This window comes from Thalassophryne amazonica, chromosome 22, assembly GCF_902500255.1.
Source record: "Thalassophryne amazonica chromosome 22, fThaAma1.1, whole genome shotgun sequence".
Lineage (NCBI taxonomy): Eukaryota > Metazoa > Chordata > Actinopteri > Batrachoidiformes > Batrachoididae > Thalassophryne > Thalassophryne amazonica.
Window position 1 is genome coordinate 4,198,860 of NC_047124.1, and position 16,827 is coordinate 4,215,686.

At 43.0% G+C, this 16,827-nt stretch overlaps 3 protein-coding genes across 3 annotated transcripts in view; 2 read left to right on the forward strand and 1 right to left on the reverse strand.

Annotated features, from left to right (window-relative positions):
• Positions 1-7,968, forward strand: part of LOC117503937 (SLIT-ROBO Rho GTPase-activating protein 1-like) — a 47,969-nt gene extending 40,001 nt beyond the window's left edge. Inside the window, exons 21-23 of the mRNA XM_034163242.1 lie at positions 5,307-5,438; positions 6,748-7,087; positions 7,271-7,968. Coding sequence (XP_034019133.1) covers positions 5,307-5,438; positions 6,748-7,087; positions 7,271-7,723 — 925 coding nt within the window. The 3' untranslated portion in view covers positions 7,724-7,968. The remainder of the gene's footprint in view (positions 1-5,306; positions 5,439-6,747; positions 7,088-7,270) is intronic.
• Positions 1-16,827, forward strand: part of mdm2 (MDM2 proto-oncogene) — a 387,699-nt gene that overhangs the window by 273,633 nt on the left and 97,239 nt on the right. The window lies entirely within an intron of this gene.
• c22h12orf66 (chromosome 22 C12orf66 homolog) lies at positions 13,036-15,279 on the reverse strand. Its single transcript, XM_034163260.1, has 3 exons — positions 14,791-15,279; positions 14,151-14,439; positions 13,036-13,927 (listed from the first exon to the last, which is right to left on the reverse strand). The coding sequence occupies exons 1-3, from the start codon at positions 15,017-15,019 to the stop codon at positions 13,108-13,110; spliced, it is 1,338 nt and encodes a 445-aa protein (XP_034019151.1). The 5' UTR covers positions 15,020-15,279; the 3' UTR covers positions 13,036-13,107.

Consider the following 16,827-nt stretch of genomic DNA (forward strand, 5'->3'; position numbering starts at 1 on the left):
TAAATGATATAATAATGGATCAACATATTGATTTATTCTGCCTTACAGAAACCTGGTTACAGCAGGATGAATATGTTAGTTTAAATGAGTCAACACCCCCGAGTCACACTAACTGCCAGAATGCTCGTAGCACGGGCCGAGGCGGAGGATTAGCAGCAATCTTCCACTCCAGCTTATTAATTAATCAAAAACCCAGACAGAGCTTTAATTCATTTGAAAGCTTGACTCTTAGTCTTGTCTATCCAAATTGGAAGTCCCAAAAACCAGTTTTATTTGTTATCTATCGTCCTCCTGGTCGTTACTGTGAGTTTCTCTGTGAATTTTCGGACCTTTTGTCTGACTTAGTGCTTAGCTCAGATAAGATAATTATAGTGGGCGATTTTAACATCCACACAGATGCTGATAATGACAGCCTCAACACTGCATTTAATCTATTGTTAGACTCGATTGGCTTTGCTCAAAATGTAAATGAGTCCACCCACCACTTTAATCATACCTTAGATCTTGTTCTGACTTATGGTATGGAAATTGAAGACTTAACAGTATTCCCTGAAAACCCCCTTCTGTCTGATCATTTCTTAATAACATTTACATTTACTCTGATGGACTACCCAGCAGTGGGGAATAAGTTTCATTACACTAGAAGTCTTTCAGAAAGCGCTGTAACTAGGTTTAAGGATATGATTCCTTCTTTATGTTCTCCAATGCCATATACCAACACAGGGCAGAGTAGCTACCTAAACTCTGTGAGTGAGATAGATTATCTCGTCAATAGTTTTATATCCTCATTGAGGACAACTTTGGATGCTGTAGCTCCTCTGAAAAAGAGAGCCTTAAATCAGAAGTGCCTGACTCCGTGGTATAACTCACAAACTCGCAGCTTAAAGCAGATAACCCGTAAGTTGGAGAGGAAATGGTGTCTCACTAATTTAGAAGATCTTCACTTAGCCTGGAAAAAGAGTCTGTTGCTCTATAAAAAAGCTCTCCGTAAAGCTAGGACATCTTACTAGTCATCACTAATTGAAGAAAATAAGAACAACCCCAGGTTTCTTTTCAGCACTGTAGCCAGGCTGACAAAGAGTCAGAGCTCTGTTGAGCCGAGTATTCCTTTAACTTTAACTAGTAATGACTTCATGACTTTCTTTGCTAATAAAATTTTAACTATTAGAGAAAAAATTACTCATAACCATCCCAAAGACATATCGTTCTCTTTGGCTGCTTTCAGTGATGCCGGTATTTGGTTAGACTCTTTCTCTCCGATTGTTCTGTCTGAGTTATTTTCATTAGTTACTTCCTCCAAACCATCAACATGTCTATTAGACCCCATTCCTACCAGGCTGCTCAAGGAAGCCCTACCATTAATTAATGCTTCAGTCTTAAATATGATCAATCTGTCATTAGTTGGCTATGTACCACAGGCTTTTAAGGCGGCAGTAATTAAACCATTACTTAAAAAGCCATCACTTGACCCAGCTATCTTAGCTAATTATAGGCCAATCTCCAACCTTCCTTTTCTCTCAAAAATTCTTGAAAGGGTAGTTGTAAAACAGCTAACTGATCATCTGCAGAGGAATGGTCTATTTGAAGAGTTTCAGTCAGGGTTTAGAATTCATCATAGTACAGAAACAGCATTAGTGAAGGTTACAAATGATCTTCTTATGGCCTCAGACAGTGGACTCATCTCTGTGCTTGTTCTGTTAGACCTCAGTGCTGCTTTTGATACTGTTGACCATAAAATGTTATTACAGAGATTAGAGCATGCCATAGGTATTAAAGGCACTGCGCTGCGGTGGTTTGAATCATATTTATCTAATAGATTACAATTTGTTCATGTAAATGGGGAATCTTCTTCACAGACTAAGGTTAATTATGGAGTTCCACAAGGTTCTGTGCTAGGACCAATTTTACTCACTTTATACATGCTTCCCTTAGGCAGTATTATTAGACAGCATTGCTTAAATTTTCATTGTTACGCAGATGATACCCAGCTTTATCTATCCATGAAGCCAGAAGACACACACCAATTAGCTAAACTGCAGGATTGTCTTACAGACATAAAGACATGGATGACCTCTAATTTCCTGCTTTTAAACTCAGATAAAATCTGAAGTAATTGTACTTGGCCCCACAAATCTTAGAAGCATGGTGTCTAACCAGATCCTTACTCTGGATGGCATTACCCTGACCTCTAGTAATACTGTGAGAAATCTTGGAGTCATTTTTGATCAGGATATGTCATTCAATGCGCATATTAAACAAATATGTAGGACTGCTTTTTTGCATTTGCGCAATATCTCTAAAATTAGAAAGGTCTTGTCTCAGAGTGATGCTGAAAAACTAATTCATGCATTTATTTCCTCTAGGCTGGACTATTGTAATTCATTATTATCAGGTTGTCCTAAAAGTTCCCTGAAAAGCCTTCAGTTAATTCAAAATGCTGCAGCTAGAGTACTGACAGGGACTAGAAGGAGAGCGCATATCTCACCCATATTGGCCTCTCTTTTTTTTTTTTGAATAATCAGGTCCCATCTTATCTTAGGGACCTCATAGTACCATATCACCCCAATAGAGCACTTCGCTCTCAGACTGCAGGCTTACTTGTAGTTCCTAGGGTTTGTAAGAGTAGAATGGGAGGCAGAGCCTTCAGCTTTCAGGCTCCTCTCCTCTGGAACCAGCTCCCAATTCAGATCAGGGAGACAGACACCCTCTCTACTTTTAAGATTAGGCTTAAAACTTTCCTTTTTGCTAAAGCTTATAGTTAGGGCTGGATCAGGTGACCCTGAACCATCCCTTAGTTATGCTGCTATAGACATAGACTGCTGGGGGGTTCCCATGATGCACTGAGTGTTTCTTTCTCTTTTTGCTCTGTATGCACCACTCTGCAATTTAATCATTAGTGATTGATGTCTGCTCCCCTCCACAGCATGTCTTTTTCCTGGTTCTCTCCCTCAGCCCCAACCAGTCCCAGCAGAAGACTGCCCCTCCCTGAGCCTGGTTCTGCTGGAGGTTTCTTCCTGTTAAAAGGGAGTTTTTCCTTCCCACTGTCGCCAAATGCTTGCTCACAGGGGGTTGTTTTGACAGTTGCGTTTTTTCTGTAATTATTGTATGGCTTTGCCTTGCAATATGAAGCGCCTTGGGGCAACTGTTTGTTGTGATTTGGCGCTATATAAATGAAATTGATTTGATTTGATTTGATTCTCTTGGCACCCTATCATAAGCTTTTTCTAAGTCCACAAACACACAATGTAACTCTTTCTGTCCTTCTCTGTGCTTTTCCAACAGTATTCTCAGAGCAAACATTGCATCTGTAGTGCTCTTTCTTGGCATGAAACCATATTGCTGCTCACAGATCTTCACCTGTTTTCTAAGCCTAGCTTCTACTACTCTTTCCCATAACTTCATGCTGTGGCTGATCAGCTTTATGCCTCTATAGTTACTGCAGCTCTGCACATCACCCTTGTTCTTGAAAATAGGAACCAGCACACTTCGTCTCCACTCCTCAGGCATCCTCTCACTTTCCAAGATTTTATTAATGTGTTTAGAAACTCTACTGCCATCTCTCCTAGACATTTCCATGCCTCCATTGGAATGTCATCTGGACCAACTGCCTTTCCACTCTTCATCCTCTTCATAGCAGCCCTCACTTCTTCCTTGCTAATGTCTTGTACTTCCTGATTTACTCTCACCACATCATCCAGCCTTTTCTCTCGCTCATTTTCAATATTCATCAACTCTTCAAAATATTCCCTCCACCTTCTCAGCACACACTCCTCACTTGTCAGCACATTACCATGTGCATCTTTTACCACCCTAACCTGCTGCACATCCTTTCCAGCTCTGTCCCTTTGTCTGGCCAATCGGTACAAGTCCTTTTCTCCTTCCTTACTATTCAACTTCTTGTACAGCTCGCAATATGCCTTTTCCTTTGCTTTTGCCACTTCTCTTCTCACCTTACGCCGCATCTCCTTGTACTCCTGTCTACTTTCTTCATCTCTCCGACTATCCCAAAACTTTTTCGCCAACCTCTTTCTCCTTATGCTTTCCTGGACCTCTTCATTCCACCACCAAGTCTCCTTGTCTTCCTTCCACCGTACTCTTCCAGTTGTCCAAAATTGCTTCCCCTCCAACTAGTGCTTCTCTCACCTGCTCGCCAAATTTCACACAACAGTCTTCCTCCTTCAGCTTCCACCATCTGATCCTTTGTTGAGCTCTCACTCTCTTCTTCTTCTTTACCTCTAAAGTCATCCTACAAACAACCATCCTATGCTGTCTAGTGACACTCTCTCCTGCTACCACCTTACAGTCTGTGATTTCTTTTAGCTTGCATCTCCTATAAAGAATGTAGTCCACCTGTGTGCACCTTCCTCCACTCTTATATGTTACCCTGTGCTCCTCCCTTTTCTTAAAGTAGGTATTCACCACAGCCATTTCCATCCTTTTTGCAAAATCAACTACCATCTGTCCTTCCCCATTTCTATCCTTGATACCATATCTACCCATTACTTCCTCATCACCTCTGTTCCCTTCACCAACATGCCCATTGAAGTCTGCTCCTATCACCACTCTCTCATGCTTGGGCACACTCTCCACCACCTCATCTAACACACTCCAGAAATCTTCTCTCTCCTTCATCTCACAACCTACCTGTGGGGCATATGCACTGATGATATTCATCATCACCCCTTCAATTTCCAACTTCACACTCATCACCCTGTCAGACACTCGCTTATCCTCCAACACACTTTTAACATACTCTTCCTTTAAAATGACCCCAACACCATTTCTCTTCCTGTCCTCACCATGGTACAACAACTTGTTCCCACCGCCGATGCTCCTGCTCTTACTTCCCTTCCACTTGGTCTCTTGCACACACAATATGTCTACCTTTCTCCTCTCCATCATATCAGCCAGCTCTCTCCCTTTACCAGTCATACTACCAACATTCAAAGTCCCCACTCTCATTTCCATTCTTCTAGTTTTCTTCTTCTCCCGTTGTTCGTGGCAACATTTTTCTTTCTTCTTCATTTGGACCAATGAGACTTTTGAGGGATGGAGTGTCCTTTATAACACTTGTTAGCTTAAGTAGCCTGTTCATTGACGTGCCGCGCGGATGGATCGGAGGTGTTTTAGTTCTTCAGGCTTCACACCTTGTCGATTAACGGACTTGTGAGACTGAGTGAGTTTCTAACTGTCTGCTGTCCATCGATTCATTGACGGCTTTGTGTTGGCTCAGTGGTGCCGTGTCCAGATCCTCGTTCTTCTGTCCTGATTGGCTGGTTGAGATCTTGTGCTTGGTGTCTCATCAGGGCCGACGCCACGTCAGATAGCATGAGTCAGAAGGCCGACAGTGACGGAGGGAGCAACAGCACTGATGACAAGCGTTCCCGGAGCGAGCTGAGCTCCCCCACCGACATCCGACCCTCCGAGACCTACAACAGGTCTGTCGTGTAAGAAACCTCCCATCATCACATGATTGTCTCGCTGCCACCACTGATGTTTCCAGCTGCTTCTCTCACCTGCTTCTCTCACCTCTAAAAATATCTGTGAATCTCATCTACACTCATCTTTTTTTTTTCTCGACATTTTTCACTTTCAGTCACAGTTGTTCCTAAAAATATAAGCGTTTGACCATATGTTTTTTCCACTCTTTAATCTTTTAAGAGGTTGGAAAATGCAGAAAAGATGATTTTGATCCCTCGCTGGCTGAAGGATGATTATGTTGTGGTGATTTCCGTCTGTCTGTCCATCTCAAAAGGGTGCAAGTGTTTTGAAATCCACTTCTGTCACATGTTTAGGATGAATTTTGGGAAACTTGGTGCAAATTCATGATATACAGTAGGATGGTAATACACATATTATCATATTGTTCAGCTTGGGTCCATTTCACCAGACTTATGGCTCTTCATTCACAAATCTAGACTCTGTCAGTTTCATAAGTGGGTTCATGCATTCTGAAATCAACTCCTCATATTTTTAGGATGAGTTTTGGGGAACTTGGTACCATTCCTTGTTATTGGTTGGTAATACACATATTGTAATATTACACAACACTGACACATTTTTGCAGAGTTATGGCCCTTCATTAACAAACCTACGCACTGTCAGTTTCATGAGTTGGTGTCTGAAATGTTGTTAGAATGTAGCAAGCACTTGTACCAATGCAGTATTTGCCAGCAGGGACATTTTACTCTCACGGCATTCTTGTTAGTCCTTTGGACGAAGGTCCACAAGACTAATGCCATCAAGATTTGCGCTCAGTGTGTAATAGAATAGAGCCTTTATTTCATTGTACATATACATACAATGAAATCTGTCCTTTGCATTTTTCCATCCTAACTACAGTTAGACACAATCCAACCACTAGGGCTAGTTGGCAGCTACAAGTCCAGTTATATATTTTTACCAATATACTCACGGACAATGAGGTTTTCCTCAAACCTTTCAGTGAAACTTTATGAAATTTGGCAGAGGTTCCGTCTGGGACTCTCTGGCTATGCCATGTTGGAATTTCCGATTGAATCCTTGTGCCCCCCCCCCCCAAAAGGTAAATTATTTCAAACAAATACAGATGATTTACTTGATGCCACATTCCTCATATTTGGTCAAAATGGTGCTTTTGTTGTCCGAAGCACTTTTTCTTTTCTTTGCATTTGTCATAATGACTTTGGGTTTTAGCACAGCTGAAGTTTTTGTCCATCAGCTGCTGTAAGTGTTTATCTATTTTTTTTTAAAACTTCATAAAAACAGTCACAGGAGGAAGAGAACTGATTTATTCCGCCGACCACTCGGACGCTCCACCGACAGCCACTGCCACGGCAACAGCGGCGTGATGGAGAGAAGCTCGCCACCGGTGACAGGTCACTTCAGCCCCAGAGAGCTGCTTCTGGGTCGAGGTCAGGGCTTAACTCCGCCTCTCGACAGCCCAGAGCGCAGGCGACGCTCAGCCGCCGCCGTCACCATGACGGTGATTCGACATGATTCACTGAGGAGGCCCGAGGACACGCCCATCCGGCGCTCCAGCAGCGGTCAGCATGGCTTTTCAGACTCTCATCGTTCCCGAGCGCTGGACCCAGATGCTCTGGCTCAGGTCGGCAAACGACATGGCAGCTTTCAAACAGACACACGAAATAACGCAAAGTCATAAAAACACACAGTAGTGTCCAAAAGAAATGTATAAACAATCAAATCTGACAGTGGAAGGCGCGTTCAGCAAGAACAACGCCCGCGCCTCACGTTTGATGCAGATTAATTGAGGTCTTCTTCCCTGCAGGACATCGAGGAGACGGTGACCGTTGCTCTGGGGGAACTCAGGCAGCTGGAGCGGCAGGGCTGCCGGCCGGCTCCTGACGTGGTGCTGGATACTCTGGAGCAGGTGAAGAACGGCCCCATCACTGCCTGCTCCTCTGAGTCTCCCAGCCCCCACAGCACCCCCAGCACCCCGGGAACACCTGGAACCCCTGGCACGCCTGGAACTCCAGGCACCCCCGGCACACCAAGCCCCCTGAGTCCGCTAAGCCCCATCAGCCCACTCCCTGGACCTCCACCCGGACCACCCAGGCCATCCAATCCTTCACCCGACACCTTGGGCTCCTTCAAGCCTGTGGCAGCTGCTCGTATCGGGGCCCCGCTGCGCCCCCCTGCCCTGAGGCCGAAACCTATGGTCCCGCCCAAGAGCAGCACCTCACCTCTGCCTCCACCACTGGACAAATCCTGCACCATGTGAGCCAAATCAGGCCTACCCAGGCCAAAAACGGGCCAGAAGAGGAGATCAGGGTACCAATAGATTCTAATCGTGAGGGTAGAAATGGTAGGAAGGCAAAAAGGGTTTTACTGTAGTCAAAAATCTAATATAAGACATGACCTATATGATATGATATGCCATGATATTTCTGTGTTGTCAGGTTGGTGTGTACTCTCGGTGTGTAGGAGTTTACTTTCTCCATGTATTAAAGCATTTATCAAACGTTAGCTAAAAGAACTGCTGATTACCGTGAGATACACGAAAGACGGTAATGGGTGCATCGTGTCCCGTCCTCGGACATGTGGGGAGGATATTCCAGTTCTGTTGTTGTGGTTTTGGTGTACAGTCAAGAAGGCAAACCTACTTTGGCCGACTAGCCAATCACAAAAGAGCCCCCCCTTTTTTTTCTTTTTTTTTTAGTTTTATTAATGTATGACGATGGGCTGCTGTGTCTGTAGGCAGCGAGTGAGTAAAGAGCCATCGAGCAAGGAAATGTCGTGTTCGGAATGTTTGAAAGTGAAAGGAAAACCATTTGTGGGACTTTGATTTCTTCTTTTTCACTTGGTTCAGCTGCTACGCTCACGACGCCTCAAACCACCTCTGCCTCTGAGGTCGTCGGTGACAAAAACTCAAGTGTTTTAAGTACTCTTCAGCTACTTAATGAATGTTTTTTTTTAAATGACTGTTCAGCCATTTATTGAATGTTCAGTGAGCCGTCACAGTAACGTGAATGCCCATGAGACTAACGGCCTTCTTGTGGGGGGGTATTGGAGGTTAAAGTGGCTACATGCTTCATCTGAGCGAGGTCATTCACATAGTGCTGGAAATCTGCATCGTCCCAGTACACTCGGCTCTCAGTGGGAACTCGTGTCGTAGACCAAACGGTCCCTCTAAAAATCAGTCCCCCCGATGACGCGGTTCATGGATTAACACCTCGTTTCTGCTTCAAACTGCCTCCAGTCATCATCTGTCTCAGCGACAGATATCTGAAGCTTTTGTACACCAATCATTTCCACATTAATTCAGCATCATTTCATCATAAAAGGCGGCAGAAGTGATCAGAGCGCCTGGCCAAACGAGCTGCTAGCTGACGCGTTCACTGCGTGGTGGAGATTTCAAAGTGTAAAGGAATTTCGCCTCGTTTCTGCTTAAAACTGCCTTGTTTCTGCTTAAAACTGACTTTAGACTGATTTAAGAGGTTTTACCTTTACCATCTGATGGTTAATAATCACATTAATCCATTTGATTGCTTTGGGTGAAGAGACTCCATCTCATACGTGCTGCTGTGGTCTGAAATGACGCATGCACAGATGCAAAAGGCGGACCGTTTGGTCTGTGACACCGGCTTTAGCTGGGGGAGTAAACCGTGCTGGACTCGTGTCCTGTTCAGCAGTAGTTTAGACTCTCATCTGCTTCATGGTGATACGCACCAACAGGCCGACACCGGACTTCTTGGGTCACGTTACATGATACAAGTTCTGCAGATTTTCATCCTTATGATATGTTGTCATTTTCTTGTGTCCATCTATGCAACAAATAACAGTTCAACACCAACACATGAGACTGCTGCAGTGGCTCATTGCGGAAAGTCGCAAGAATGTCAGGAGAACCCCACCTTGATTTGGAATCTTTTGACTAGAGTCTTTAGGATGATGTATGTAGCATTGTCAGACTGTGTCAGAAACATCCAACTCAAGGTTCTGTGCAGGATGAGAAAGTAGAAACCTTCCAAACTGGATGTTCCCAAATTGGAAATTCTCCACCTGTGCAAGATGTCTAGAAAGCTGCACAATTTTGAATGTATTATTCAAATTTAGCAAACTCTTTATGCATTTCAGAGAAATTCAACCCAAAACAATTTACAAAAAAACTATTTGAAAGGTTACTAGACAACTGAGATCTCATTTTTTTTTAATATCTAAAAGTGTGCAGTGCCCTTCTGGAAGTGACAGTCCATTTCAGAAGCACAAAATCTCTTGAGTTTCTTGTTTCTTATCCTTTACAGAAAATCAAGTACTTTTGATGGGCTGTGCTCATCACAGGAACAACAGCCTCTTGACACAGAAATAGCGATTTTTATTTTTCTGTTGTTTTTTGGGGGGGGGGGGGGCATCATGTGTGCAATTACAGAATAAATGACCTGCATTTCATCATAGGCCCTGCAGAAAAACAACCATCTAGGAAACTGCCTTTAGGTGGTTCCCTACTTCATCCAATCAACTGGTCTTTTCCAGTAAATAATCCTAATCTTAATATGGAGGGGCTCGGCTAGTCATCATAGAAAGGTTAACTGCAGCCATGTTTGGTGATTTTTATTCATCATTTTGGTCTGTTTTATTTGGTGTACTTCCTGCTTGGATGAACAGCAAAGCATCAGTGTCTTTGACCAACTGGCTTTTTTTTTTCCTGGTCGTTGTGATCCATTTGTTATTGCCTTGTGTTCATGGCAGCGGAAACCCTTTGATTAAAGTTCATAATCCTCTTTTGTCAGACATTCTGGAGTCGTAAGATTAACCCTTTTTTTTGGACAATCTGGTATTTTGGATGAAGCGTGTAGCCGGTTTGGGGGCTCAGGTGGAGTGTTTTTTTTTTTTTTTGTGGAAATGGAGTGGGAGTGTGTTTTTGTGCTCGTGTGTGTGTTTGTGTGCGCTGCTTCTAAACATTTGTTCTGCCCCCGTGTGTGTGCAGAGGTACTAGAGTAGTGATTGATTATAGATTATTCATGCCTGCCTTGAGTGCCAGAACACACAAGTGCAAGTTGGGGAAACTGCAAAAAAAAAAAAAAAGCATGCCACTTTGTGTGGGAAAAGTTGAACCACTTGTTAGTCACTAGTTCACCTTAAATTCACAGTAAGCTAACAGGGTGACACTTGAACAGCACACTGAATGTGGCCCGCCAGCGGCCTCGTACCCGGTAACGTCTGAGTTCCTGAGTTGAGCTCTGGATGCACGTTTGTGTGAATGTGAAAGTGCCTTTTTTTTTTCATTTTTTATAAGTACCCTTTCTTTTTTCTTCTTTTTTTTGGCAAGTTGTGAATCCCCTCGTGCATGTCCGAAACAAAAAGCAGCAGCACTCCCAATGAAATGCCCATCATCACGTGTTTTGTAGGTGACCTGGATTCTACCGTTAATTAATTGACATTGCACTTTGATGTATAGGATTGTGAACTTGGCATGTAGCATCATCACATGTTGGTGCATTTGAACTCAAAGGGAGCTTTCTTTGAATGTGTTTGATAATCCAGGAAACGGTTTTGTCTCTCAGTGTTGCTGTATTTGAAACCTGAGCTTCCGGAAAATGAGCTCTTATAGCCAAATGGATTGTATCAATGTGTTGTATTTATATTATAAAGAAACCTGAATAAATTAGCATTCAAGTCATTAACGGACTGTGCTTTGGTCAAATTTTGACTTCTTCCAGCGTCTCAAATTTAGCTTAGACTCCTCTGTTTTGAGGTAAACTGGTATGAACTGGTTTTAAGTGGTTGTATCTGCACACAGGAGCAGGTTTGGGCTCTCTCGGTCCTGTCACAGGACAGATTCTTTGTTCCCATACATCATACATGCAGGTTTCATGTCTTAAAACACTTTGTGTGCATTAGCTTTTTTTTCACAATTATCTGTCCTTCCGGCAAACTTTCATATCTTAAAACTCAAGAACTAAAATTCTCAAATGAAATTTTCATATATTAATACTGGTAGGTCAAAGCTCAACCTGCCAATAAATCATGCATTTCTGACGTTTATAAATGCTTTTTTTTTTTTTACTGAATTTTTAGCTTAAAGCTGGAATGTACCAGAAGCTGTGAAATGCTCACATTTCCCACTAGATGGTGACAAAAGCTGCTCAAATGTGCAAAAAGGTCTCAACTGTTTAATTTGAAAAGTTAACTTCCTGTGAAAATAAGATTGACTTGTAGCCAAAAATCAATTTATAGTTGCATCCCTGCCCTTATGGGTTACTTAGTTGTAATTAAATATTTTTCCATGCGCTAATTATTTGACATTACATTAAAGTTCATGAGAATATTGTCAGTTCACCTGCTCCCGTTTTTGTTCGGGGTTGACACAGTGGATAGTCAGATCCGTATAGGTATTTGGCACAAGTTTTCTGCTGGATGCCCTTCCTGACGTAACTCCAGTTTTACCTGGAGAAACACACACAGCTGCTGGTGTTCCGGTCTCCCATCCAAGTACTAACCAGACACTGCACTGCTTAGCTTCTGAGATCTGACGGGATCAGGCTGGCACAGAGCAGACCGGCTGCAATGTCATGAGAATAAATAAAAAAAATAAATAAATAAAGGTACAAAACAGGTGTTAAGTCATTTTAAATAAATGTCTTGAACTTTGATTTAAAAAGTGGTCAGTCAGAAATGGCGTGTAAATTGGCGGTAACTTGTTCTAGTTTGGGGTCAGCTACCCCATAAACTAGATTTCCCCCCTCCCCACCAAAAAAGTTTATTTTGACCAAAGGACTTCTAAATAAAGTCTGTCAACAAATACAACACAGAGTTGAAATTTCAGATAGGCAAGGCCATTAATTACTTAAAAGCAAAAAAAAAAAAAAAAAAATCTTAAAATTGAGTTTAAAATGAACAGGAAGCCAGTGGGGTGAGTAAAGTACAGGGGTAATATGCTCACTTCTGGAAGTGTTCATTTTTTGCACTGCAAGAAAAAGGGATTTTGTGTGCAATTGATGCGCTTTCAACCTGTAGGGGGCACTGCAGGCAGCTTTTTGCAAATGTTTACCAGAGTAAGGATGTGATGATGTTCCTCTGGACTCGAACACAAACTGGATCCAGATCAAGTCTTTATTGTTTAGAGATCAAAGGAAGGCAACAAATCAAAACATTCAACTGTTAAACAGAAATGTAATTATTCTTAAATACAAACACGTTAAAACACTAACTAATGCAAACTAATTAAATTAGCAGTGGGTTTTTTTTTCCCAGTCATTTCTCTTCTGGACCTACAGAGGCTGAGAACAGCAGTCAGTTAACCTTTTTAAACCACAATCTTCTCCTGAGAGAGGAATAATTCCCTCACATCCTGTCCAGGGTGACCCCGCCTCTTGCCGAACGACTGCTGGGATAGGCTCCACCCCCCAGTATGATTCTACACTGAGTAAGCAGGTTTAGAAATTGAATGGAAATGTTAACTGATGGCTGCTCTCACTTTGTGTCAGAAAGGCACACGACATTTGGTGCACATCTTTGGTCGACAATATTTTTTGGCAAACGAGACTCAAACAGGAAAATGAAGCAGCAGTTGGACCGCAAATTAAATTAAAAAAAAAAAAATCAAGCGTTCTAGTTTTCAGCAGGAAATGGCTGATGGTCCATCAGAAGGTGTCAACCCGCAGCTCAGCCTTTGGAACCGGGTTTGAGGATGCTGAACGGTTTGGAGTTGCGCAGCGAGACCAAGATCTCCTGCAGGAAGGCAGTAATATGTAAATCCTTTTCTGACTTTCTGCCATCAAAGATGACCACCAGGGTGAAGTGGGGTTCAGGACGCGTGAGGTAGTACGTGCTCTGAACTTTATCATCATAGAAGTGCACCACCTTCTCCAGAGTGTTGAGTTCGGCGGCGCGATCTCCCATCATCATAATGACATTTGGCCAGTGCGTGAGCGGCCGCTCACCTGAGGGCAGGGACACCACAGCGGGGAACTGCTCCACACCCTTTGGGGCCTCTCGGTATGAGTGAGGGTGGTGGTACCCGTGACCCTGGAAGCTCTCCGAGCCGCGGTTGTCAAACACCAAGGACACGTTGCTGGCGTCGTGCTTGCGGATGAAGGTGCAGATCTTCCCGTAATAGTCTGGCGTGGTGCGTGCAGTTTGTGCCCTCATGTCGGCCGGGGCTGTCTGGCGGCTCAGGGCCTCGTGGAAGTAGAAGGTGAACTTGGCAAGAAGAGCCGCCTGGAAGCGCTGCAGCCACACGTACAGGTGCGGCGGCTGCCCGGCTTTCTGAGACTGTCCTCCGAACAAATGCTTCCGGGTCTCTTTCTGGCGCTGGAAGAGCTGACCCCAGGCTGTGAGCTTAGAGGCAGCGCTGTGCAGACTGAGCAAAGCGGGCAAGAACCTCCACTCAGATACCTGAGCCAGGCAGCGCAGCAACTGGGTCACTACATCCACCTCCATCTGGAAGCTCTCCTCCAGTCGTCCCAGGATGGGGTGGTGGAATCTGAAAGAGCGAGATGACAGAAGAGTAACACAGAGCGCCACCTTCAGGTGAAATTACTAACATGTTTTGCAGTAGTCTGTATTCCTGCTACACTTGCAGGTTCTCGCTTTAGCTGACAACTCTCTGGGGAAACTGTACATCCTGCGTTTGCTGGATTAAGCACAAACTTTTCCTCCTCCGACCCCAATGTGTCTTTATAATCCACATCAGACTCTGTACCCACTTGGAACTGTATTTATGAAGCACAGCCTCCAGCGTGGCAACCAGGTCGTCACCGTTGATGCTTTTGTGGCTACTGAGCGAGTACATCTTCTCGTACAGGTCGGCCATTTCCACGCGAGCCTGTGTGAAGTGGCACAGCTGCTCCGACAGGTGTGACAGCAGGTCCTCCAGGTAGGAGGTGGAGCCTGGTTGGCTGTGACGCCCTGCTGTCACCACTTTGCGCAGCTCATTGAACAGGGAGGTGTAGGTGGTCCGGATGGAGTCTTTGCGGCTGAAAAACGACTGCCCACCTGCAGGGGGGAAAAAAAGACACCAAAACACAAAGGTGTTAGTGGTGGAAAGTAACAACACATTTACCTAAATGCAGGAAAGAATATTTCACTCTATAAATGACCGCCTATGACTCATCCCACTTTTACTGTGCGAAAAAAAAAATAGCACATTAAAATGGTAGACATCTATTATGAATTAATGATCTACAGCACCATCTAGTGTCAGGAAAATGTAACTGCATGTACTACACTTTTTCACTGATTTCAATCAGCAACAAGTTAAAGATCGTTTTGTTGACAGATGATAGGTTCTTCAAGTTCAATTATAAGTGTTTTAAGTTGTACTGAGGAGCCTGGAGGAATAATTACCGATCTTTTGTCCGAGGAAGCTCAGGCCGTGGTACGCCTTCTCGGCCGCGGCCATGTGAGCCAGCGCGGCCAGCAGCGCGGCCCAGGCCCCGGCGCTCCTGCTGTTGTCTTTCTCCTTCTCCACGTAGTCCTTCGCCCGGTCAAAAGAAAAGATGCCGAGCTGCGTGAAGAAGCTCTCCAGGATGGCCTGCTCCCGGGGCACCGGCCGCAGCTCCTCCGCCTCCATCATGACTCCGAGGCGAAAATCAGCGCCGCTGGCCGGCCACGCAGGGCTAACGGCACCGCGTTAGCAGTTAGCACCGACACAGCGACCCGACTCCACAGCAGCCAGACATCATCCCAAAGCACGGGTCTCCATTAATACCTCCTCAAATATCTTAAATATGTTCACTAAACGATCAAATGTAAACAAGTCAAGCTAGCTTGCTAACCACCTACCGCCGTATTCATGTCAACAGTACGGAAAGCGAAGAGTGCCATAAATGGCGGTGCGTCATTTTTAGTTTTTGAATTTTCATCCGAAAATTCCATGACTTAAAATGCTTTATGTTATTCTATGTACATGCTGGATTTTCTAAATTAAACAAGCAGACACACACACTCTTAAAAATATTTTGAACCGATATTTTAACTGTTGCAATTTATAATAGAATTAATATTAATTAATTAATTAATTAATTAACAATTGTCATTTATTTATTTAGCACTTTCCAGACATAATAAAGTACTTCACAAATTAAAATACAACAAAACATTGAATGCATAAGATGTCCTAATTTTAAAATAACCATAAAAATTTAAATTGGATAAGACACAATTAAGATAAAAGATCAAGATAAAAATAACCAATCATTGTAGGCACTAATTGTAGGCAGACAAGAACATATTTAATGTAACAAAAATTCTTACATTTTGGAAATGTATGATGTGTACAATAATACAAACTGTATCTAAGAAAAAAAGGCTTCCTGTTATTAAATCATATCATTGTGTGTCTAAACAAAAGCACTGCTGTCATTAAAGTTCATTATATGGAAAGTTAGTAGAGCCAAATGGTTTTGTAACTAAGTTTTTTGTTGTTGCTGTTGTTTTTTTGTTTTTTTTAAATATATGTTGTACATGGTCATCATTTCAAAAAATCATACTTTAATAAGAATTATTAAAATTTTCCTTGATCTGGCAGATTGTAGGTCAAAGTTCACACTTTCACAAGTGCTGCTCAAATTCTTGAATTGTAAATAAATAATTAAAATTTTAATTTCAAACACATTTCATAAGATACAAGCATTGTTGGACAATATTTTATGAGTTCACTGAAACACATTTTGAGTTTTGTTTTTGGTTTTTGCAAGAAAAAACTACATTTCCCAGAGGTCTGTGGCTTAAAAAAAAATTCAGACATTTTTTCTTTTCTCTCTTGGGGTGGCTTTAAAAGACTGACCCACCTTAAAGTGTGCACAAACCATTTTTCATCTCCATCTTTTATCGTGAACGGTACGTAGCACGAATGCTGTGTCACTCTTGCTTTGTTTTCAGTAGCTTCTCACATGGTTTTGTGTGTGTGTGTGTGTGTGTGTGTGTGTGTGTGTGTGTGTGTGTGTGTGTGTGTGTGTGTGTGTGTGTGTGTGTGTGTGTGTGTGTGTGTTTAAGAGATCCTTTATCCAAATCACAAGACACATTTTAATTTCCTTGACTGTGAATATTGGCATTGAAGCATAGCCTTTGAGTACCCTTGAGCAAGGCATTCAATACACATTGCATGTCAAACTTCAGAAAACTGCTTTCTTTTGCTCTATTTTCAGTGTGTAAATTAAGATTTAGAAATGGAAAAAGGTTTAAAGTATTTGTTTGTCTGCAGAAGCAGAGATTCACCATCAGTTAACACAGTTTTCTCCAAAGATTTTGGAATAATTATTTTCAGATCAGGAGAAAAAACTGGTTGTTTTCCAAAGGGCAGCTTTGGACTTGTGGAACTTTAGAATGACCTTTCGGGGGTTTTCCTCTGGGTGTGCTAATTTCAGACTCCAGGTCTGAGGC

Coding starts and splice junctions, on each gene's coding strand:
- c22h12orf66 (XM_034163260.1), bottom strand. CDS start 15,019: ATGATGGAGGCGGAGGAGCTGCGGCCGGTGCCCCGGGAGCAGGCCATC. Junction 14,440..14,790: donor CTTCCTCGGACAAAAGATCG/GTAATTATTCCT, acceptor TCCCCCCTGCAG/GTGGGCAGTCGTTTTTCAGC. Junction 13,928..14,150: donor CTTCATAAATACAGTTCCAA/GTGGGTACAGAG, acceptor TCGCTCTTTCAG/ATTCCACCACCCCATCCTGG.